Consider the following 23013-nt stretch of genomic DNA (forward strand, 5'->3'; position numbering starts at 1 on the left):
TTAAGGCTGAGCTCTAGACCAGTCCGTCCTCTGGCACTCTGGAGCTGCTCTGCTATTGTAGGGAAGGGGTTAAGAGAATCCCACCTTAATCCCACCTGCAGGAGAGTATTACAGCCCATGATGCTTAATTAAGCACCTGGGAAGGCTATAAGGCGGCCCGAGAGGACAGAGACCCATACCCAGCCAAGGTGACCCTTTCTTTCTGGATTGAGCTGAGGATTTCCCAAATGAGAAGGCAGAGCAAGGACAGGCTCCATAAAAAGGCCTAAAGCCTCCCCGCAAACCCACCCCTAGAAGGAAGAACACTGGGTCAGAAGCTCATTTGGTTTCCATCAGCCATTTTACAGATTTCCCTTAGGCTACAGCAGTACACAGCTAGGAGAGCTCAGTTCTGGGCCCTCTATTGGCCAATTTCATCATGGGCAGACAGGTGAGCAGAGCAGTGTGTGACCCCTTGTCCAATAAGGCAGGGGTGGGGTACATCCGGCCCTTGGATACAGCCCTCGAAATCTAGCCCTGCCAAGCCCTCACCAAAGAGAAGCAGTTCCAGCAGTCACATTAACGGTGAGTTTATTAAATGTTTGACCAAATATAGCAGGCTAATTTTTAAATTGATAATTTTGTATGGCCCATGAATAATGTTATAAATATCCAAATGGCCCCTTGGCAGAAAAAAGGTTCCCCACCCCTGCAATAAGGCAACAGAATAAGGGCTGACCCCTGGAGGATGACACTCAGGCTCTATTGCTCAATGACAATGAACTCTTCCAGGCAGATGACGACGGCCTATTGACCTCAGTTTTGCAACATGGGAACAGCAACTGTTTCTTATCCATTAAGAAAAAGAATCCAGATTTCCTCCTGGGGAGTATCCAGGGCAAGGCTATAAGAAAAAGTTTTCTTACATTCTGAACAAAGTGGGATTCCAAAGATCATGACAGACACAAAACATGCAGCTAAGCAGGCTCCAGATGGTCCACGTGGTCGGATCACTCGACAAATGTTGCTTTTGGTATCAAATCCTGGAGCAGATCAGTGTCACAGTTAATCCCACTGCATCCATGAGATCTCCCAAGCTTCTCTTGACTTGCACACCAACTTCCAGCCAAAGAAGACTGAGGGCTGAATGGTACCTAATTGGGAAGGTCACAAACACGCCAACAAAACCAGGATCCACACTAACAAGCAAAGGCTAGAGCAGTGAGCCAAAACAGAAAGCTCTCTCCCTGCAGACACCTAATGAGGGTCAGTGCAACATGCTTGTTCCACAGCCCCGGCCCCAACACAGAGGCATCAAATGTCTTTTCAAGCTCAGGCTGCACGTGGAGAGGACAATAAAAGGAGGGGAGGAAGGTGAGGCAGGGAAGAAGTTTCCACCCAGACTTCCAAGGAGAACTCCGCAGGTAGACAGAGGCTTAGACAAAAAGCAAAAACCAAGGAAGGTATGAGGAGTTATCAGTTTTCCACTCTTTGCAAATTTAAATGAGAAGCATGGGGGTCCTGAGTCCAACACCAAGGCATCCTGGGCTATTAAGTTCTTTTCTGTGATCTTGGCCTCATACCAGCAGATACTGTCTTCACCCTCTGAGCTCCCAGTGGACAGACTGCAGGGAAAGGCACATCACAGCAGCATTGCCCTAGGGTGGGTGGGTTTCCTGAACCAGAGTCAGAGGTCCTCATGTATGACCATGGGAATACAGTGTCCCTGCATTCAAAGCTCCAGGGACAGGACGCAGTCCATGACTAGCTGTTGGAGAATGGAGAAGACCACTGGGCTGTGTGGTCAGGCCAGCGCCTGCTCCTCCTACATCTCATGGTGACAGCCACAATGGGGGTGGCAGCAGGAAGACTCAGTAGAAACGCTTCCGGCTCTGTTCCTGCCACTTGTTGTAGAGTATGATCCCAATGACAACGGCAAACACAGAAAACACCAGAGAGAAGAACACGATGAGGAAGAGGGCCAGGCCACTCAGGGGCGGCAGCGGGGCTGTCACTGAGGAAGCCAGAGAGAAAAGCAAGTCAGCACCCGGGAGCCTACCCCACTGGGAAAGACCACCCAACAAGCTACAAGCCTCCAGGTTCTGATGCCCATTTCTGCCAGCCAGAGCTCAGACTCTCCCTTTCCAAATGCTTTAATTGGAAAATGAAGACGCCGTCTCCTGCTCATCTTTAACCTGGAGACAAGTGACAGGCAGCTGTCAGTGCTCCATATTCCTCAGGGGAAGGACAGAGAGGAGACAGCCCTGCGAGCTGTGGGTGTGCAGGTCCCTCAGCCCTTCTCCAGGACTGCGACCCCTCTGCCACTGTGGGCCGTTTTTCCCAGGATCCCCATGCTCACTCTCAGGCAGCTTCATGTTGTCCACCGAGGGCAAGAACACATCTCGATGCAGCTTCTCCTCTTCTGGGGTTCTCTCCACTGTCAGCTCAAATAGCTTCAGGGAAACAATGTCATGGTTGTCTAAAGGAAAAAGAACAAGGACTGCTCATGGCCCCTCAAAAAGAGGTATCTTGCAGTATCTTGGCTTAAGCTTCCGATTCCACAGCTAACTAGCAGCAACCTTGAAAAAATAACTGCAACCTCTGTTTTCTAATCTAAAAATAAGGATAAGGGCCCTAGTTGGTTTGGCCCAGTGGTTAGAGCGTTGGCCAGCAGACTGAAGGGTCCCGGGTTTGATTCCAGTCAAGGGCACGTGCCTTCAGTTGCAGGCTAGATCCCAGGCCTCTATCTGGGCATGTGAGAAAGGGATCAAGTCAGTGTGTCTCTCTCACATTGATGTTTCCTTCTATCTGCCCCCCTTCCATTCTCTCTGAAAAGCAATGGAAAAAAATATCCTTGGGTGAGGATTAAAAAATAATAATAAAATAAGAATAAGGAACTGAAATATTCTATATTATTCCGTATTGAAAGTTTTTAGCAAAAGTATGCATTACCACGATTAAAAAATCTAGAGAAAATACAAGAATGAAATCCCCTATGATACGTAAAACTTTCCACCACAGTGAGAGGAGACTCAGCAGCACTTCAGCTTCCCTTTGATGGGAACACACACGCAAGACAGGAAAGGGCCTCACGGCGGTGGTGTGACGGCTGCAAGCAGAGCACAGCCACGAGTATGGACCAACACATTTCCCTTCCTGACTGGGCCTAATGCTTTGCGGCTCCTTACAACTGTGACCCTGTATCTTACTAACGATTACCGGAGAAAGGATCAAAGAATTAGGGACTCTAATTTCTCTCTTTTTAAAGCATCATTTCATGTGTTTCAATACACTAAGGTTGTACATCTTACTGATGCTCAAGTCTACCCATTTTGGTCCAGTGGGAGCCTATTCAACGTGGCTTCTCAGTCTTTTTACATGAACCCATAAGTTTTTAAAGGTGTTTAAAATTTTTTTATTTTATTAATTTTTTTTTTTAGAGAGAGAGGAAGGAGAGGAAGAGAGAAACATGGATGTGAGAGCACGCTCCCTACTGGGATGGAGCCCACAACACAGGCATGTGCCCTGACTGGGAATCAAACCGGCAACCTTTCAGTACACGGGACAACACTCAACCAGCTGAGCCATCCGGCCAGGGCCCAGCGTTTTTGATAGCTTCCTTGCTTTTCTGGGAAGTTTCCACTTGTACACATCTTGCCATAGATCTGCCATTTCTCCAAGAAGCTCTTCTTCCTCTCAGTGGAGGCTGTTATTAAAATATTTTTTAAAAATATGTCTTACCCGGCCGGGCGTGGTTCAGCGGTTGAGCCAGGATCCAGGTCGACCTAGGATCCAGGCGATCAGGGTTCGATTCCAGATCAGGGCACATGCCCAGGTTGCAGGCTCAATCAATGACTCATCATTGATGTTTTTATCTCTCTCTCTCCCTCTCCTTTCCTCTCTCTGAAATCAAAAAAGATATATTTAAAAATATATATATATATGTCTTTATTGACTTCAGAGAGAGGAAGGGACAGGGAGAGAGATAGAAACATCAATGATGAGAGAGTCACTGATCGGCTGCCTCCTGCACAGCACCGACTGGGGATCGAGCCTCAACCCGGGCATGTGCCCTGGCCGGGAATCAAACCCTGATCTCCCAGATCCTAGGTCAATGCTCAACTGCAGAGCCACGCCGGCTGGGCCAGAAGTCACCTTCACTAGGAGTGCGAATGCATGGTCAAGACACGGTACAGAGCAGTGTGTTCAGAGCGGGATGGCTAGAAACAGGAGCATGTCTACACATGGCACTCAGAAGCCTGGGGCCAGTCAGAGAGAGGGACAGCAGAGTCACAGGGAAGCCTTGCTAAGCGAAGGGGAACTGAGTACATTAGGAGCGGGGAAGAGGAAGCTGACTAGAAAGGCAGCACCAGAAACAGAAAAGTGTGGAACTCAAAACACAGGCTGGAGAGCTGGCTCCACGAAGAGGCAAACACTGCTTTCCCTTAGCTCCGACCATCTCCTGGGACAGCTGTCTGAGGACAGCTTAAGTCTGGGGTCTTAAGGAATCTGGGTATGAGAACACAGGAAGATAAGCACTCCCAGGGCACCTGCTTCCCAGAGTTCGGCTTGTCTGACTCTCCCCTCTGAGAAGCCTCGCGAAGGCCTAGCTACCGAGACGTGACCTCAGTCAGGGCAAATTAGAAGTGCAGTGGCAGCACCTGAGAGATCCCCAGTGATGGAGGAGGTGCCAAAGTAGTAGCCCCTGGGCAGGCGGACCCCGGGCACCTCGATGCAGTCCCTCCACTCATGCTTGCCATCGATGTCCATCATTATCTAGAATAAAAAGAAGAGAGAAATCAGGGCCAGGCCACGGGAGAAAGAGCCAGACAGCCCACACTGCCAACTGGTCCAGAACAAGCACTCACCGTCAGATGCCTCTTGACATAGCGAATCACAAGGAAGGTGTCATAATGGAGGTTGCGGACAATGGCCGTACAGCCACCCAGCTCTGTGGGCCGCCCATCCCGCTCATGATCATAGCTGAGGGAGCCATTGTTGACCATGGCTGAGATGTAGGGGAACACCCGCTAGGAGAGCAGGGAAGGAAGAGCAGAGGACAGTGAGGAAGTACTCTCAGGAATGCCTGGGCAATCAGCAACAGGAACCACGCACACACAAGCTGAGCACCTTACAGAGACCAGACAACAGCCCGGCCTCATTGTTAACAACCTGCTAGCACCCACACTCAAGGGATATGGCCCAGGAAGTGACTCACTCTGTACTTGTCTTCAGGAGTCCCCTTGCTACAAATCTGGGTGGGTCTAAAATGATCCCTCTCAGGCTCTGGAGCCTGACTCTAATCTCTCAGATCACTATTTTGCACTGTTCTTCTGCCCTAGACTAGTGGCTTTCTTTTTATGTATATTTACCCAACTGCCATGTAAACTTCTTTAAGAAAAAAATAGTTTATTATGCTTCTTTGCATGTCTCCAACTTAGCCCATCCCTTCTCCCCCAGAGTGTTTTGTACACAACAGGTATTCCGAAAATACCTGTTTAGTCAGGGGAATCTTTCCATTCAGGATAGCTCCTTCCAAATTCTAAAATCCTATAAGCACATGATGCTAAATGGATCAAGACTCAGAAGAGCAGCACTACCAGAACCAGGCTGCTAGGTGGTATTCTCCAGTCAAGATGACTGTTTTAGCCAAAAAAACCTTTGAGCCCCGTTAAGCTTCAGCCACACACAACTTCTCCCAATAATACACAGGGCAAGGATCTCCCACTGTAAGTTTCCCCAGGTCCCACCCATATTTCCACCTACTTCAGAGGCCCTCTCTCTTCAGTAGAGTTGTAGGAGCAAATTCTTCCTTCGAAATAATGGGCTAACCATTCTAGAGCAAGCCCAGTGCTAGGCAGTGCAGATGGAAGGAGAGGATGCGTGACACATGCCACGAGGTGAGCTGCACACCCCCACAGCCAGCATGCAAGGTGAAGACACACTCAAAACCAGAGGCTGGTGGTTCTTGAGACAAGAGCCACGTGGATTCTAAACAGTAGCAAATGCTGGATGAACACACAGGGAATAAAGGATGGCCACGGTGGGTCAAGAACTGAGTACCTGGACTCCTGGAGAGTATCGCCTCTTCTGGGCCTGAGAGGGTCCAACAGGTTTGAAAACAAGAGAGGGCACAGAAGACAGGAGACCAAGTCAGAAAGAAACAGCCATGGAAGAGCAAAGGCACAGCTGTGGTGGACGAGCAAACCAAGCTCAATCCCAAAACAGAAATTTAGGGTCTGTGGAGGGCATTCAAATCCTTATACCTCCCAAAGTTATAGGCAAAACTATATGCACAGGTACCTGCACATTTTCTGAGGACAGGAGTGTTACTATCACCAGATCCTCGAAGAGGTCCTCTGGGAAGACCTCTCTAAGGTCCTGAAGCTTTCAGAAGCTTCATAAAACACACAGAAGACAAAAAGCCCAGCACTGGAGAGGCTGTGAAATTAACACGAATCCAAAGGGAACATTTACCCTCTAGTTGAGCCTATGGACATATTATTTCCAAATGACTGTATCACACCATCTAAGCTGGCCCCACTTACATCTCTGAGCCACAAGTTTGTACCCAGGCTGCAGTATTTCTATAGCAAGGGGAGAGACAGGAGTGACAAACAGGGCTAAGTTCTTCCAAAGTCAAGATGTCCTTTACTGCCCAGGATCTCAGAATATGGCTAGTGTCCAGAAGACAAAAAGCCCAGCACTGGAGAGGCTGTGAAATTAACATGAATCCAAAGGGAACATTTACCCTCTAGTTGAGCCTATGGACATATTATTTCCAAATGACTGTTGTCACTCTAACCTACAACATGTGGGCAAGGCAAAGCTAAGTGGGAAAGTTGAAACATGACAGATGGCTCAAGGATATTTAGTTTTGCTCCAGAAAACTGCTACAGTTCTAGCAATAAGAGATGCCTACACAGGCTCAGTTCAGCCCTGCCCTGCGGGAAGGGTGAGTGAGGGTGCAGAGCCCCAAGCATTCCTTCCTCTGATGCTTCCTGAGAACCTATTAGCAGCTAGGCCTGTTCCAGATGCTTTGTGTTCAATGGGAAACAACATAGACAGGTACCTGCTCTCATGGAACTGACAGTAAAGTGGAAGAGACAAATGATAAGTAAATAAAATTTCAGACAGTGATAAACACTATGATGAAAACAAAGCCTTGGGAATGCTCTCTGAATCTAGACAGATATGAAGAAAAAGAGGGTAGGAGAGAACAGAGCCACATGGCTATTGCCAAGATATCTGCAGAATGTCCCTAGTGAATGTGACAGTGACGAGAATAGGTAGCATTTCCTGAGAGCTCACTCTGTGCCAGACACTATCAGTAATGAGTACATATGCATTCCTTTAATTATCACAACCCATGAGGTTATAGTATTGGTCCTCCCATTTCACAGGTAAGAAAACTTTTTAAGTGAACACAGGTATTGCTCTGGCCAGTGTAGCTCAGTTGGTTGGAGCGTCATCTCATGCACCAAAGGCTGAGTTTGATTCCCGATCAGGGCACATACCTAGGTTGAGGGTTCAATCCCCAGTCAGGGAGCGTACAGGAGGCAACCAATGTTCTCTCTCACTTCTCTCTCTTCTAAAATCAATAAGCATAGCCCAGTGGCTCAGCGGTTGAGCATCGACCTATGATCCAGGAGACTATGGTTTGATTCCCAGTGAGGGCACATGCCCAGGTTGTGGGCTCAATCCCCAGTGAGGGGCGTGCAGGAGGCAGCCAATCAATGACTCTCTCATCCCTGGTGTTTCTGTCTCTCTCTTGACCTTTCCCTTCCTCTTTCTGAAATCAGTAAAGATATATTTAAAAAACAAAATAGCATATTCTCAGGTGAAGATTAAAAAAAGAGAGACAGACCAGAGAGAGAGAGAACACAGGTATTAAGTAGTGAAAGGATTTGAAACAGGTAGTCTGGCTCAGTCACTCTGAGAGCTACACTGCTCTCAATATCTACCAATATGAAAAAATGCTAAGTATAGTCTATGAGATACAAAAACAAAACAAAACTAGGTCTCCACCTTGAAACACAAAGAAACACTGGGGAATGGTTCCAGATCAAAGGAAGAACAGACATGACAACTGAACACAATATAGCACCTGGGATTTTCTTTTGCCATAAAGGACATGTTTGGACAACTGGTAAAATCTGCATAAGGTCAGTAGAGTAGTTAATAGTATTGATATCAATATTAAGTTCCTGATTTTAATCATTGTGATGTGGTTATGTAAGGGAATTCTTTGTGTTTAGGAAAAACAAGTGAAGTATTTAGGATTAAGGGAGCATCATGAAGGCAATTTACTCCTAAGTAGTTCAGAAAAATACACACAGACACAGACAGAGAGACAGAGACACACACACACATTGAAAAGAAAAGGAAAAGCAAATGTAGTAAGATATTAACATTTTGGGGAATCTGGGTAAAGAGTACTCCAAACTCTTTGTTGTATTATAACTTATCTGTAAGTCTGAAACTGTGTCAGCATTTTAAAAAGATTAGTCTGAATCTAGTATTTGCCACATTCTCAATTTTTCTATATAACTAAAAAACTTAAAAGGAAAATTCAAAAAAATGGTATGCTCATGTGATGCAATGCTTTGTTTTTAAAAAGTTTTATGTTTTGCTTTTTTTAGCCTTTTCTGATTTTTCTATAATGAGCTTTAATATAAAAATAAGAACAAAAAAGTGCCCCTTCTGCAGCATCTCCCTTCAACCTCCATCTGATCCTCCCCTTGGACAGCAGTGGAACAACTGTCACTTCCACAGAAGACCCTTTTCAGGCTTACAAAACTTCTTAAGTCACTGGTCCTACAGTCATCTTCACCCAACTACCCTTTCTGCAGGAATCTAGGTCCAAAGGTGACAGGGTAACTGAGCAATGCCCATCCTACATAGAGTGAGATCAGTGAGATTCTCGTATTATTGGGCAGCATGAGAAGGCCCCTGCTCCCTAAGCCCCCAAACTACTATTGAGCTGTAAATCTTAAAGCTCTTCAACTGAGAACACTTGAAACGGGTGCCTCCAGCCAGCTGATGGGATAGAACCCTCAGGAAAGAAACATATCTTCTCCTCGCCTTCACTCAATTCCAACAGAAAGCCATACATTTCTACTTCCCTGGAAAACTAGCTCTCACCAGCGAAGCTCAGCCTCACTGCCTACTCACACCAGAGCCTGCCAATATTCCCCACACCTACTTTCCAAAGGAGTATCTTGGAAAACATTACCTCACCTGGGACCAAAACAAAAACCCTAAACCACATCCACATTGGATGACAAGAGAATTTAAGAAGCGATGAAGTTCCTTTAAAAATGTAAAGATCCTCTCTGCCAACAACAAAGACACCAAGAGGGATCAGTGTCTCCAAGGGAATGTGTTTTTACACTGGATGGCACGATATTGTTAATTATCTTCCAGTTTCAAAGAAGGAAAAACAATGATCACATTATAAACCATGGGGAGTGTCTCAAACTCGGCTTCCGCGCTGGCCTGGCCTGGGAAGAGCGGGGAGCCTTCTCCTCACACCAGCAGTCTCGCCTCCAGAGGGAGGCCCAGTGTCTCGCCGAAGGATGAGGGCCACGCCTGCAGAGGGCTGCGCTTCGGCGCTCTCCTTCCAGAAGGCTAGTAATCATACTAATGTCAACTGAAAAAGACAGTCCCGTTCCAAGAGTTCCTGCAACTTTTCATCAGCATCCGGGCTGTCATGAGGAACCATGACTGTCAGCTGATGACTTTGCAATGCCAAAAAAGATGACCAAGTTATGCTTGAATCAACATTTTAACAGAAAGCAATCCTGAGACATAGTTCACCCAGAATACCATTCACCTAGTTAAAGTCTGTAACTCAGTGGCTTTTAGTATATTCAGAGCTAAGACTGTGATTACCTCAACGAATTCTAGAACATTTTCACTGCCCAGAAAGAAACCCTTTGCCCACTAGCAGTCACTCTCCCCACTCCCACCCTCTAGCCCAGCTTCAGGCAACTTCTCCTCTTTCTGTCCCTATAGATCTGCCTGTCTGGACAGTTCATGTATATGGGATCATAAAAATGTCACCTTCTGTGACTGGCTTCTTTCACTTAGCATGTTTTCAAGGGTCATCCACATTGGAGCACATATCAGTGCTTCACTTCTTAATGCTGAGTGATATTCCATTGTAAGGACACATCGTATGTGTTTATCCATTCATCAGTTGGCCATTTGAGTTGAACTCATTTTTTGGCTATCATGAATAACGCCACTATGAACATTCACATAAAAGTTTTTATGTAGACATGTTTGCATTTCTCTTGAGTATGTACACAGGAGTAGAATTGCCAGATCATGTGAACTCTTATGTTTAACCATTTGAAGACCTGCCCAACTGCTTTCCAAAACAACTGCTCCATTTTCCATTCCTACCAGCAGTGCAAGAGGGTTCCAATTACTCCACAGCCTTAACACTTGTTATCATCTGTCTTCCACTTTAGCCATACAAGTGGGTGTGAAGTGACATCTCATTGTGGGATTTGTAATGTTTTTACTGACTTTTTTAGAGAGGGAGAAAGAGAAAGAAACATCAATGTGAGAGAGAAACAGCGATCAGTTGCCTCCCGCACTCACCCCAACTGGGACTGGGGATTGAACCCACAACCTGGGTATGTGCCCGGACCAGGAATCAAACCAGCAACCTCTCAGTACATGGGATGACGCTCAACCAACTGAGCAACAGTGGCCAGGGCTGTGGTTTTCATCTCTATGTCCCTAATGGCTAAGATGTTGAACATATTTTCAAGTGTTTACTGGCAATCTGCATATCTTCTTTGGGGCAATACCTTTTCAGATGCTTTGTCCATTTTTTTAATTGAGTTGTCTTTTTCATTATTGAGTTGTATCTAGAATATATAAAGAACTATTACAAGTCCCTTATCCCAGATACATGATAAATGTTTATTTTCTCCCAGTCTGTGGGTTATCTTTTCACTTCTTTGATGGTATCCTTCAAAGCACAAGTTTCTAATTTGGGTGAAGTCCAATTTATCTATTTTTTCTTTTGTGGCTTTTGTTTTTGGTGTCATATCTAAGAAATCATTGCCTAATTCAAGGTCATGAAGAATTAACCCTGTTTTCTTCTAAGAATTTTATAGTTTTAGCTTTATCTTTAGTTCTTTGATTTGAGATAAAATTTGTGTATGGTGTGAGGCTGGAAAAACTTCATTATGCTCCCTGTGGATATCCAGTTGTTCCAACACCATTTGTTGAAAAGATTCTTTCCCCATTGAATTGTCTTGGCACCCTTATCAAAAATCAATTGCTCATGGGTGAAAGGGGAAAAGGGGGCAGGGGGAAACGGGAGACATCTGTAATACTGTCAATAATAAAATAAATAAGATAAAGTCATACTGGAGAAAGACAAATGGGTTTAACTATATCATAACCTTTAAAGGTTCTTAAATATTTGAGCTATTAATATTAAATCCAAAATTGCAAACAAAACAAAAAAAATCAATTGCTCATAAATGTGAAGATTTATTTCTGGACTTTCAATTATATCCCAATGACCTACAGATCTGTCCTTATGCTAGTACCATACTGTTTTATTACCATAGGTTTGCAGGAAGTTTTGAAATCAGGAAGTGTGAGTCCTCCAGCTTTGCTCTTCTTTATCCAGATTATTTTGCCTATTCTGATTCTCTTTAATTTTCATTGATTTTAGGATCAGCTTATCAATTTCTGCAAAGAAGCTAGCTAGGCTTTTGATAGACAGGGACTGCATCAAATCTGTAGATCAATGTGGGGAGTATCGCCATCTTAACAATACTAAGTTTTCTGATTCATGACATGGGATGTCTTTCCATTTACTTATATGATCTCTAACCTCTTTCAACAATATATTATTGCTTTCAGAATATGTTTTTTAAATTTATTTCTAAGTATTTTGTTGTCTAGTTAAATTTATGTCTAAGTATTTTATTCCATTTTGATGATAGTGTAAATGGAATTTTCTTACTTTCATTTTCTGATTGTTCAATGCAAACATACAGAAATACAACTAAGCCCTGGCCAATGTGGTTCAGTGGTTGGAGCAATGGCCAATATACCAAAGGGTCTTGGGTTCGATTCCTAGTCAAGGGCATGCACCTGGGTTGCAGGTCCAATTCCTGTCCCTAGTCCGGGAATGTGTGGGGAGGCAATCAATTGATGTGTCTCTCTCACATCGATGTTTTTCTCCCTCTCCTCTCCCCCTCCCTTCCACTCTCTAAAAATCAATGGAAAAAATATCCTCACTCCTAGGGTGAAGATAAAAATTTAAAATTTATAAAAGAAATACAATTGATTTCTGTATGTTGACCTAGTACCCTACAACCTTGCTGAATTCATTTATTAATTCTAATAGTTGTGGATTCTTAGGATTTTCTGTATATAAGATAATGTCATCTGCAAATAGAAGTAGTTTTACTTCTTCCTTTCAATCTAGATGTCTTTTATTTTCTTGCCTGTCCTGATTAGAACCTCCAGGATTATGTCAAATACAAGTGGCAAAAGCAGAGTCTTTGTCTTGTTCCTGGCCTTAGGGGAAAAGATTTCAGTCTTTTACAATTAAGTATGGTGTTATCTGGGGGTTTTCATAGGTGCCCTTTATCAGGTTGAGGAAGTTCCCTTCTCTTCCTAATTTGTTGAGTGTTTTTATTACCACAAAGAGGTATTACATTCTGTCAAATACTTTTTCCTACATCTAATGCTATGATCAAATGGTTTTTGTCCTTTATCCTATTAATATGATCTATCATATTGATTTTCAGATATTAAACCAACCATTAATTCCTAGGATAAATACACTCAGTCATAGTATATAATCCTTTTTATATGTTGCTGGATTTGGTTTGCTAGTATTTTGTTGGTAATTTTTACATCTATATTCACAAGAGATATTGGTCTGTAGTTTTCTTTTTTAATATGTTTTGATTTCAGAGAGAAGAAGGGAGAGGGAGAGAGAGAAACATCAGTGATGAGAATCATTGACTGGCTGCCTCCTGCACCTTCCCCTCTGGGGATCAAGCCTGCAACCCACGCATATGCCCTGACTGGGAATCAAACCATGACCTCTTGGTTCACAGGTTGACACTCAACCACTGCGCCACATCGGCCAGGCGGTAGTTTTCTTGTGCTATCTTTATCTGGTTTTAGCATCAGGGCAATACCAACTCAAAGAATGAGTTGGTAGTGTCCTTTCCTTTTATATTTTGTAAGGGTTTGAGAAGAAGTCTATATTAATTCTACTTTACATATTTGGTAGAATTTTCCCAATAGTTCCTCATAGACAGACATGGTAGGAAGTGAGTTGAGCAGCAAAGTCATGTGCACTCTGGTGACAAGGAAACAAGAAGCCAGAGAAACGTTTTCACTACAGCTGCTTTAGGGATTTGATGAATTGTTCCACAGCCCTCCTGCTGGCTCCTTGTCCTCCTCATCCAGCACATCTACACATGACATTTGCAAGCTTTTAAAAGGTACCATATTTGTCTTCTTCTCCTTATGTGCTCAAAATAATAAAGCGAAGTAATAAGACCGTGGTCTCTGGAGTCAAACCCACTACCACTGTGTCACTAACAAGTATTTTTTAGCCTTTCTGGACTTTGGTTTCTTACCCATGATGTAGGGATAAAAATAACATACACCCCAAAATACTGTTTTGACAAGTAAATAATATATGTAAAAGTGCATGGAACAATGGCTGGCACCTTTTGTAAACCATGCTGCTAACAAAACACATCTGATCTTAGCCTCCAAGGTAGTTCCAGGTCGTTGGGATGTAGAAAGGAGTACACTTTCTATACTCTCTGCACTGAGTAGAAGCTCTAAGAACGGAAATTGCACAGATCATATGAGAATAATAAATGTCTCCATTCTCAAGAAAATCCACCTGGCAGAAGAAAACAGTGAGTGGGAGGTAAAAGATCATAAGTCCAGCCTCTGGAATCAGCTGGACCTGTGTTCAAAATCTGATTCCACCTTATATTGGCTGTTACCCTGAGCTAGGTACTTACCTTCTCTAAGCTTCTGTTTACTTACTGGTAAAATGGGAAAAATAATACTAACTGTAAGGAAATTTGATGAGGATTAAGACAGTATTTGTAAAGTGCCCAGCACAAAATTGCCACCCAGTAAACAAAAACTGCTTTTATTCGTTTTTCAAAATTTAGTTTTATTTTTAAAATTTGTTTAATAAATAAATAATAAGAAAACAAGGACCCAATATTGGTCCAGGGCTTCTCAATCCTGGCTATACATGTGACTCACCTGGAGAGCTCTGAAAAGTAAGGGTGCCTAAACTTCATCTAAGACAAAGGGAATCAGATTCTGAGATTGGGCATGGACATCAGTCTTTTTAAAAGCTCTCTAGGTAATTCCAGTGTGGGGTTGGGAGTGAGTACCATAACAGCTAGCCAGAAAAGTCCTGCTTTTTACATTCTCCAACTAATTTTTCTGATTAACAGCCACTTTTCTTATAAAATAAGCCCATCATATCTGCCCTCTCAAAAACTAGTATCTGGCAGTTTTAACAATTCACTTCTGGGAGAAACGAGAGGCAGGTTTAAAACTCCAGTCAGGCCCTGAAGTCCAGGCCTCTTATTCAGACGCATTTCTACCTACCACTATTTCCTTAGCACGACTGCAAACCTAGTCACGGCAAGCCCCTCATTAGAATCCTTTAATGCACTTACCCCCTTAGAATACAGTCCAGACTCCTTAACGGGAACACCACCCTTCAGAAACTGGCCCCACCGTGTGCACGCTGAGATGAGTCACATACATGCAGAGTGCTTTGCTGCTGGTCTAAACAGCCAAACCACCAACCACCCAAGGAGACAGTGTTCAATGTCAGTGGCCAGTGAATATGCCAGAGAGAACAGTGTTAATACAAAAGAATGCAATGTGAATGGTGACCCCTGGAACTGTGCAACATGGCAAGACTGCTGGCTCCTTTTCTCCTTTTAGCCTCATCTCTCTCTTATCCCCCTTTTTGTCCTCACACGCATTGTCCCTTCTCTTACTTCATCACCTTAACACATGCTTTTCCCTCAGCATGAAACATTGGTTCTTCATTCTGTGAACTTCAATGTAAATGTCACTTCCTGGAAAAAGTCTTCCCCAACCACCGCTGCCACCATCACCACCACCACCTAAGACCCGCCCCAGGTTAGAGGCTGCTGCTATGTCTACCTTTCGAATCCCCCAGTTCACCCACCAGCACTCTCACACATCAGTGCTGAGTGCAAGGACCATGATGGTCTTGCTCAAGATCCCCTGGGCCTGGCACCTAGACAGGGCTTGATGACGGTGGAGTGAAGAGGGGCCTACAAAAAACTGTAACTGACCCACAACAAAAGGTTATTCTCCTAACTCTGGTTTCACTTTCCACACTCTCTAAGGTGAACTCTGTGGGAAATGTAAAAAACTGCTGAATCTGGGTGTTGCATATACAATGATCTATTCTTCCAATTTTTTTATAAGTTTGAAATTTTTCATATACTTTTGGGGTAAAAATAAAGTGAATCCTACCTCCATTCCTAATCCTTCCTTTCTTGCTAAATATTATTTAGCTACAGGATCCCCAGCAACAACCTGTCATAACCGTTTTCCCACCATCTGATGATAGGGCAATCAGGCAAAGAGTACCTACCTGTTGCTAACGTAAGAAAGTACTAAAGAATCTCTTATTGCAAAAGAGATCACGTTGAATCAGATGGAGTTTGCCATGGAGTTTAATACTTTGGGAAAGTATTAAAGAATCCTTAGGGTCTGCTAACAAAAAGCAAAAAGCTTCTGTCAACAGCCAGATACTGGGTTCCCACAAAATCCTGAGCCTTCACCCATTTCCTCTGATAGCCTTCCCTAGAGAAGAGAATGGCTGTTGAGGTCTGAGAAGAGGAAGAAGAAAGGGATGCTGGAAAGGGTGAGCAAGCTGCAGGAGGACATGGCAGTGATGTATTAAGTCATCAGGGAGCTTAGTTACATAAAGTCAGCTTGCTTTGATGCTGGCCTAGTAGCCAAATCACCAACCAGACAGGCATGCTCACTTCCAGCAACTGTCTAATGTGCACAAGACAGAACACCATTAATGCTAAAGAGAAAACCCCCATTCAGACACCATTCCCAAAAGACTGCACCATGAACAGCTTTCTCTAGAAAAAACCCTGAGAAAGGCATTAACTTTTGAAGTTCAATAGATGAAGAAAGTAGCAGCGAACCCCTCACTTCCTAGCCCCTCTGTTCCCTCCTGAACAGCATTCCTGAGGCAGAGGACGGGGACGTCCATGTGGCTGCCCTAAGCTCTGACACTTGCCATTACCTCTTGCTGCTTCTCCTCATTGGGGTAGGTGTCTACAAATACTCCCAGCCCCACAAATTTGTCCATGTTTCCAAACACAGGCCCTAGAGAGAGAGAACAGATGATGAACAATGAAATAAAGCCGAGAGTTGATAAAGGAATAATATATCTCTATGACGAAGGAAAAAGTAAAAAAAAAAAAAAAAAATGACTCTCAGGCCTCAGTTAAGACAAGAAAACATACGTAAAAGCACCCAGAAAAGTACATGGCCTGTAACAAGCACCCGATAAACAGCTGTAGTTGTTACTGACAGCAGGGGAAAGAGAGAAGGCCACTGCAAACTTGTTTAGCACTACTTGTTTAGCTGCTCCCTGACCCCGACTGGCCGCTATGGCGCCCCTAAAGAATTTTGCTTCGCAAACACTTGGTGATGACCATGCCCTTAAGAGATCTGAATTCCCAAGTTTGACTTCTTATTGCAAAAGAGATCAGGTTGAATCAGGTGGAGTTTGCCATCTACTTTGGGCTATGGCTCCTACACAACAGGGGAAAACAGACACTTGACTCCTAACTCAGGAGCTCTGAGATTGGTCACTGTGAATGCCCAGAAGGAATCTGTTCACTCAATCATTAGTGTTCAGGACAGCCAGTGCTTTCACCTAGTCAACAGGCCAGGTGGATTCACAGGGAAATAAGAAAGAACTAATAAGCAAGAAATCACCCCAGGATGAGTCAAGGTCAGCTGCTTATGAGGACTCAGACCCCATTATAGAGACTAGACAGGCCAGTCTTCATCCACAGACATCAACGGAGAGGGAAAACTGCTGGCATTGTGGGGATGTACCCTTCTCAAAAAGAGGGCACATGAAAAAGCAGGTTGGTCACACCCTACACGAGAGCAACCCAGGGTCCCAATACCTGGCTGCATCCGATCCTTTGTGTACCAGATTGCTAAGCCATCCCCATGCAGATTCTTCTTCCCTTGTCCATGGATTTTGAAGTGCACCTGCAACTCCCAGTCTCTCAGGAAACATGGCTGAAGTGAAAAAACACATTGGGATCAATGAGGATCATGAAATGCAAAATCCCTCAAGCCCTCATCAGCAGTATACAGACTAGGAAAACATAAATGCAGGTAACACAAGGCTAAGGATTAAATCTGAAATCTAAGACTTGCTAAGTGTTTGTGTAATAAAATTAAACTGATAGAGCCATTCAACTATATATGAGATTTAATATGAAACATGAATAAACCACCTAATTTTCTTCAACATCGCCCAACAGAAACAGGATAGTACTCCGAAGCTGGAAAAGACACCAAAACACCACATGAGACTATCATCCTACACACATCCAGCAAAGCGTCTCAGCCTGTAGAGTATAGGTGGCTAAATCAACTCATCTGCGGCTTAAGATCACCCCTCCGATAGAAAGACCCTAAAAAGCTTAGATTTAAAGAAAGGTCAAAGCCTTACTCATTGTACAAGAATAAGAAAAACGAGGTCATTATGCAAAGGTTTCCAGGAATAATTAGCAGAGGCTATACACAACTCTAATTAGTTAGATTTGGCCCTATGCCAAGCTGAGAGGGAAGCTGGAGTTCCCATGAGAAGGGGTAAGTTACAATCCCCCAAACTTCATGCGCGTGGACAGAAGCATAAATGCACCAAAGGAGAACACCCCCAACCTCACTGCATCTGGTGGGAAAATTTTAAGGAGGTAGGTATGAATCAGACTCCTGTTTCTTTTTTCTGAACTGTGTAGCAGACCTTGGAAAAATGGAGGAGGTAAGTCTCTAAATAGTTGAACACTTTCAAATAGAAACCACAGTAGGTATTTGGTTTAGAGAAGCTCCTGGTTAAAGTTCACCATGAAAAAAGAAGAGGAGGAGCAGACAGACCAAAGGGGTTCCACCAAAGGGTCTCCTAATAGATTGTCCTGGCTCTTAAGCAACATATTGTTACATCATTTTCAGTTTTTAGTTTAATTTCTGGGAAATCTTCCAAAAGTGTTAGTATTAGAAGTATATAGTCCAAATAAAAGGGGTACGGATTCTTCTGAATTCACCAATGAGCCCTGAAATCTCCAACAACTTACCCTACTCTGACAAACCCAGTCTCTGTGTTCTCATTCTGGGTTCTCATCTTCCTGCTCTTACATTATTTCAGGGCAAGAGTGAAATTCACTGGCAGAAAGCTGCCCCATACCCAGTGGGTGGGTATTATGTCCTGGGAAGAGAGCAGGGCCAGAGAGGTTCAAACTGAGCCAATAGGTGTCTACCACTTATCTTTGGCCTCGTGTAGCACAATGCTATACAGTTTTGCTCAGGACTACATCTAACAGTGGTTCTGAACCTTTGTTGCATATTAGATATATTAGACTCACCTAGAAGGCTTTAAAAAAAAATCCCAATGGCCAAGCCATGCCCCGATCCAATTAAATCAGAATCTCTGGGGGTGGGATCCAGGTATCAACTCCAACAGACAGCCAAACTTGAGAGCCACTGCTCAAACCAATGCTTCCTATTCAAATACGTAACTCAGAAACAATTCCAAGGCTCTTTCTGATAGCCAGTTATCAAAAAATACATGTAGCAGCCCTGGCCAGTGTGGATCAGTGGTTAGAGTATTGGTCCGAGCACCAACGGTCATGAGTTTGATTCCCAGTCAAGGGAACATACCTGGGTTGCAAGTTCGATCCCCAACCCCAGTCAGGTCATGTGCAGGAGGCAACCAATCAATGTGTCTCTCTCACATCAATGTTTCTATCTTTTTCTCTCTTCTTCCCCTCCCTCCCCCTCCCTCCCTCCCTCCCTCCCTCCCTCCCTCCCTCCCTCCCCCCTCCCTCCCTCCCTCCCTAAAAATCAATGGAAAAAATATCCTCAGGTGAAAAAACAAAAACACACAGGTAGCAGAGAATCTGAAAATGGGCAGGAAAACCAGAGCGTAGACTAGAATTGCTAAGAGTTATGTAGAAACAGCTAGCAGGACAGCAGCAAAGTATCCAACCCTGGATATAATCATTTAGTAACCCAGAGACCTCCATCAATGAACCTTATAACAGATGTAGGACATAACACGCATATTTCTGTAACCATTTTAACTTTCCAAAGCTTTTTCATGTCTATCTCCACAACAACCCTGGTTGGCAATTAGAAGAGGTATTATGAAGTGCATCTGACAGATGGAGAAACTAAAAACTGAGAGTTTAACTAACCACCTAGGGCTCACAGAGGGTGTGTGATACAGCTACACCTGGAGCCCGAGACTTTCAACTGGCAGCCCTTCACCTCTTCTACCAGAACACACTACTGTACACTGTTCAGGAACAAGCTCAGCACTACAATCTGGGTTAAGGGGCCAGCCTATGCAAATGGCTCATGTAGAAACTTCTCTTCTCCCTCTGCTCCTTCAGAACTCTCTGCACATAAAATGAACAGAGAGAAGAAATAGTGTTCTAATGATAAAATAAATAAATTTAAAAACAAACAAACCATGAAAAAGTGAGTTCTTAGCTTATGCAAATCTGAAAGTATTTGAGGATGCCAATGTCATTCCCAAAAGTAAAGCGGTCATAAAAGATTTAGAAAGAGCCCTGGAAACCAAAAAGCAAGCATCATCTTACACTTGTACAAAATCAGGGCAGCCACACCAGGAATACTGCACTCACTTCCTGCCGCCATACCTCAAGGAAGACAATGTAGCTAGAAAGGGTCGAGAGAAGGACAGATAAAATGACCAAGGGCTCAGCGTGGCTTTCACATGAAAATAAAACTTAAAATTAGCCTCCTCAAAGTGAAATAACAAGGGAGGAGGGGGAGAAACTGGGATGAAGTTTGGGATAAATTTAAAAGACCAGTCTTCTACTTTACAAAGCAAAGTAACTAAACCTCCAAGAAGTCATACAATCAAGTCAATCAGGAATTAAAGACATTTCAGAAAACAGAGTAAAAATGAATTATATGCTATAATTAGGGCAATAGAGAGCATTTCCCTAAATATCTGGTTTCATTATGGTCATCATAAGCTCTGAAATGAAAACCCTTAATATCCACAGAAGACAAAATACTGAGAATAGACAGTAAAATTAAGTCTATTCTTATGCCCCTGGCAAACTTTTTGGGTCACCAACACAGGAGGGAGGAAAACTCTTACCACCCGGTTCCACAGGGCACCCTGTTTACTTTGCATGTCTGGAGTAAGGCGGATATATTGGGTCATCACCATGGCGTTGCCCATCAGATTCCACAATGAGGAACTGCTAGTGCCCACACCTACAAGGAGGAAATATATCAGTTCACAGTCTTCAACACCAACACATTCAGAAAGCCACCACAAGGCACTCCAAAAGCTGGAGTTATCATCTTTCTTTCCCTTTCATGTCAATCTCCCACCTTCTATCACACATAAATCTTAAATCCTCACCATCTTTACAGCTTCCTTTCACAAGCCCTTCTGAGATGAAGACCCCAAAGCACACCAGAGCTGTTACTTTATCCATGCCACAGTGACCATAGCTCAGATCCATTCTCCCCTTTTTATATGTGAGTAAATTGTAGCACCAAGAAAGAAAAAAATTCCCCAGTTAAACCAAAATGAGCTTGATCCTCAGGCCTCTGGGGCTTAATCACATTCTTTAAACAATCCAAGCATGGCTTTACCAGATACCTCAGACTATAAGCTTCTTGAGACTAAGAACTGTGTCTGTATAACCCACAGCATTAGCAGAGACCCACACAGAGGAGGCACTCCATGCATCTAAGTGAACAAAAAATTACCCTTAGCAGTAGTGTATATTCTCTTGCACTTGAGGTTTGTGTTTGTTTGTTTGCTGTCTCCCTACCCACACTCCAGCGGGAATACAGACTTGTGTTGGTTACGCCATCTGCACTGACTTGGGTCCCTTTGCAGTCTTTGCAGTCAAATATATATATTGCCTGGTTGATAACCTCTCCTGGAAGTCTGTGCACCCTAAAAAGAGCAAAGCTACCAGCCTCTTTCATCAATAGGGCTTCTGGACTGGAGAAGAACAGGTGTTTTAACCGGCAACAGAATTTTATCTTCTTTCTCAGCCTGGCCAAGTTCTACCCCAGCTCTGCCTCCTCCTTTATTTCTAGCACATCTACAGCTCCATCCGGAGATCCGCTCATTGTTACTGGCTCTCCATCACTCGCCCCCATTCGCGGTCCCCTCCCCTTCCCATATTCCTCCTGTCCAACCCCTACGTTCAGGCCTAATAGCCCTAGCGGCTTCCGAGAGCGCAGTTACGACCTGCGGGAAACATCAGTGCGGGGCAGGGGGTGGGAGAGAGGCTGACCCCTGCCCTTCCGACCCGTAGCTCCCAAACGCCGCGGGAGTCCCCGGGGGCCCCCACCCAGCGCCAGCAGCTTCCGGGGCACTAAGCCCACGCCGTCCACCTCTAGCGAGGGGCTCAGGTCCCGAAGCCCGCCCCGAGCACGACCACCTCGTCCGGGGCGCCTCACCCAGGTAGGGCTTCGACAGCGAGTGCTCCCGCTTCAAGTACTCGAACGTCTGACCCGCCCCGACTTTTCGGGGCCCCTGCCCAGATCCCAACAAAAGGAGGAGGAGCAACATCCTGGACCCATCCCGCGCCGACAAACGCCGCCACCGCAGCCACCACCCCGAGGGGTCCGGAGTCGCCGCCATCTTTCTCACCACTGTCCCTTCACCAAAAGTCCGCCCCATCTCACAAGCCATTGGCCCATGGAACTACCTGCCTCGCGTCCCATTGGCTGTCGTCGATTCCCCGCCCCCGCAGGTGAGCATTTCACCGATTGGCTGGCTTGGAATCAGTTGCCTTGCCAACCCAGACAGGGGGCGTGGCCAAGTGCCTGGACTCCCTGCTTTGCAATTGTCCCGAGCTCCGCTAGGCCTGCTGGGATACGTAGTGATTTCCATTTTGTCTCCGCAAGCTAAAGAAAATTTAAAGAGACGAAACGTTTCTTCTGTGACCTAGAGTCAGTTTAAAGAGATAAAACGTTCCTTCCTGTTCCACGCAAACGTTCTGACTTCTCTGCCATAGCGCCCTCTCCTCTGTGCGGATCAATCAGGAGGATAGAGAACTGAAAGGAGAAAGACAAATACACAGTTGAAGTAGCTGGGAAATTGTCAAGAAAATTAGCAAATTTATAAAAAGACTTGAGCAGCACTACCAAACAACTTGACCTCATGACATTAATAGACACTCCACCCAACAACAGCAGAAGACAGGTTCTCTTCAAGGGCAAAAGAAACATTTGCCAAGATAGTGTGGGTCAAAACAGCAAAACCCACGAAAACCTTTGCAAATTTAAAAGAATTGAAAGCACATAAAGGATGTTCTGGCATGACAGAATTTGACTACACATCAATAACAGAAATATTTTGGGGAAATCCCCAAATATTTGGATATTGAGCAACTAACTTTTAAATAACCCAGGAGGGAGCAGGAGGTACTGGAGGACTTAAGCAAGTCCTCTAAGAAATGGAACAGGGTAACCAACCCTTTACCTGGGTAGAGCAATAATACACGCTGTCCCCAAAGCCAAACAGGTGAGTCATCCCAGTTTCTCCTTTTCTCACCAATTCCATCATGCAACCAATAATTAATCAAGTCTTGATGACTGTATTCCTATTCTGCAAAACCATCGCGTCCTGCCCATCCTCCAGTTTCTCTGGAACCACAACATGTGTCCCTGGTATTTTTCTGGCCA

At 44.4% G+C, this 23013-nt stretch overlaps 1 protein-coding gene across 2 annotated transcripts; it reads right to left on the minus strand.

The window, feature by feature from the left end:
• Positions 1-553: 553 nt before the first annotated feature.
• LMAN2L (lectin, mannose binding 2 like) lies at positions 554-22003 on the minus strand. 2 transcript variants are annotated; one of them, XM_081156577.1, is made up of 9 exons: positions 21784-22003; positions 20456-20574; positions 17220-17337; positions 16322-16404; positions 6043-6075; positions 4848-5009; positions 4641-4755; positions 2339-2458; positions 554-1993 (listed from the first exon to the last, which is right to left on the minus strand). In XM_081156577.1, exons 1-9 carry the CDS (start codon positions 21965-21967, stop codon positions 1851-1853), a joined length of 1077 nt encoding a protein of 358 aa, XP_081012703.1. In that variant the 5' UTR covers positions 21968-22003; the 3' UTR covers positions 554-1850. The 2 variants fall into 2 exon arrangements, with proteins under 2 accessions (XP_081012703.1, XP_081012704.1); XM_081156578.1 differs by lacking the exon at positions 6043-6075 and having other exon boundaries at positions 21784-21997.
• Positions 22004-23013: the final 1010 nt, after the last annotated feature.

This window comes from Miniopterus schreibersii (genome assembly GCF_964146895.1).
Source record: "Miniopterus schreibersii genome assembly, chromosome: 13".
Lineage (NCBI taxonomy): Eukaryota > Metazoa > Chordata > Mammalia > Chiroptera > Miniopteridae > Miniopterus > Miniopterus schreibersii.

Bases quoted from the DNA above. Each gene is read 5' to 3' on its own strand.
- LMAN2L (XM_081156577.1), bottom strand. From the start codon at position 21,967: ATGGCGGCGACTCCGGACCCCTCGGGGTGGTGGCTGCGGTGGCGGCGT. The intron at 6,076-16,321 runs GTAATGGCAAGT...GGACCCTCTCAG, and splicing joins ATGAGGAGAAGCAGCAAGAG to GCCCAGAAGAGGCGATACTC. The intron at 1,994-2,338 runs GTGAGCATGGGG...TGGCTTCCTCAG, and splicing joins CAACATGAAGCTGCCTGAGA to TGACAGCCCCGCTGCCGCCC.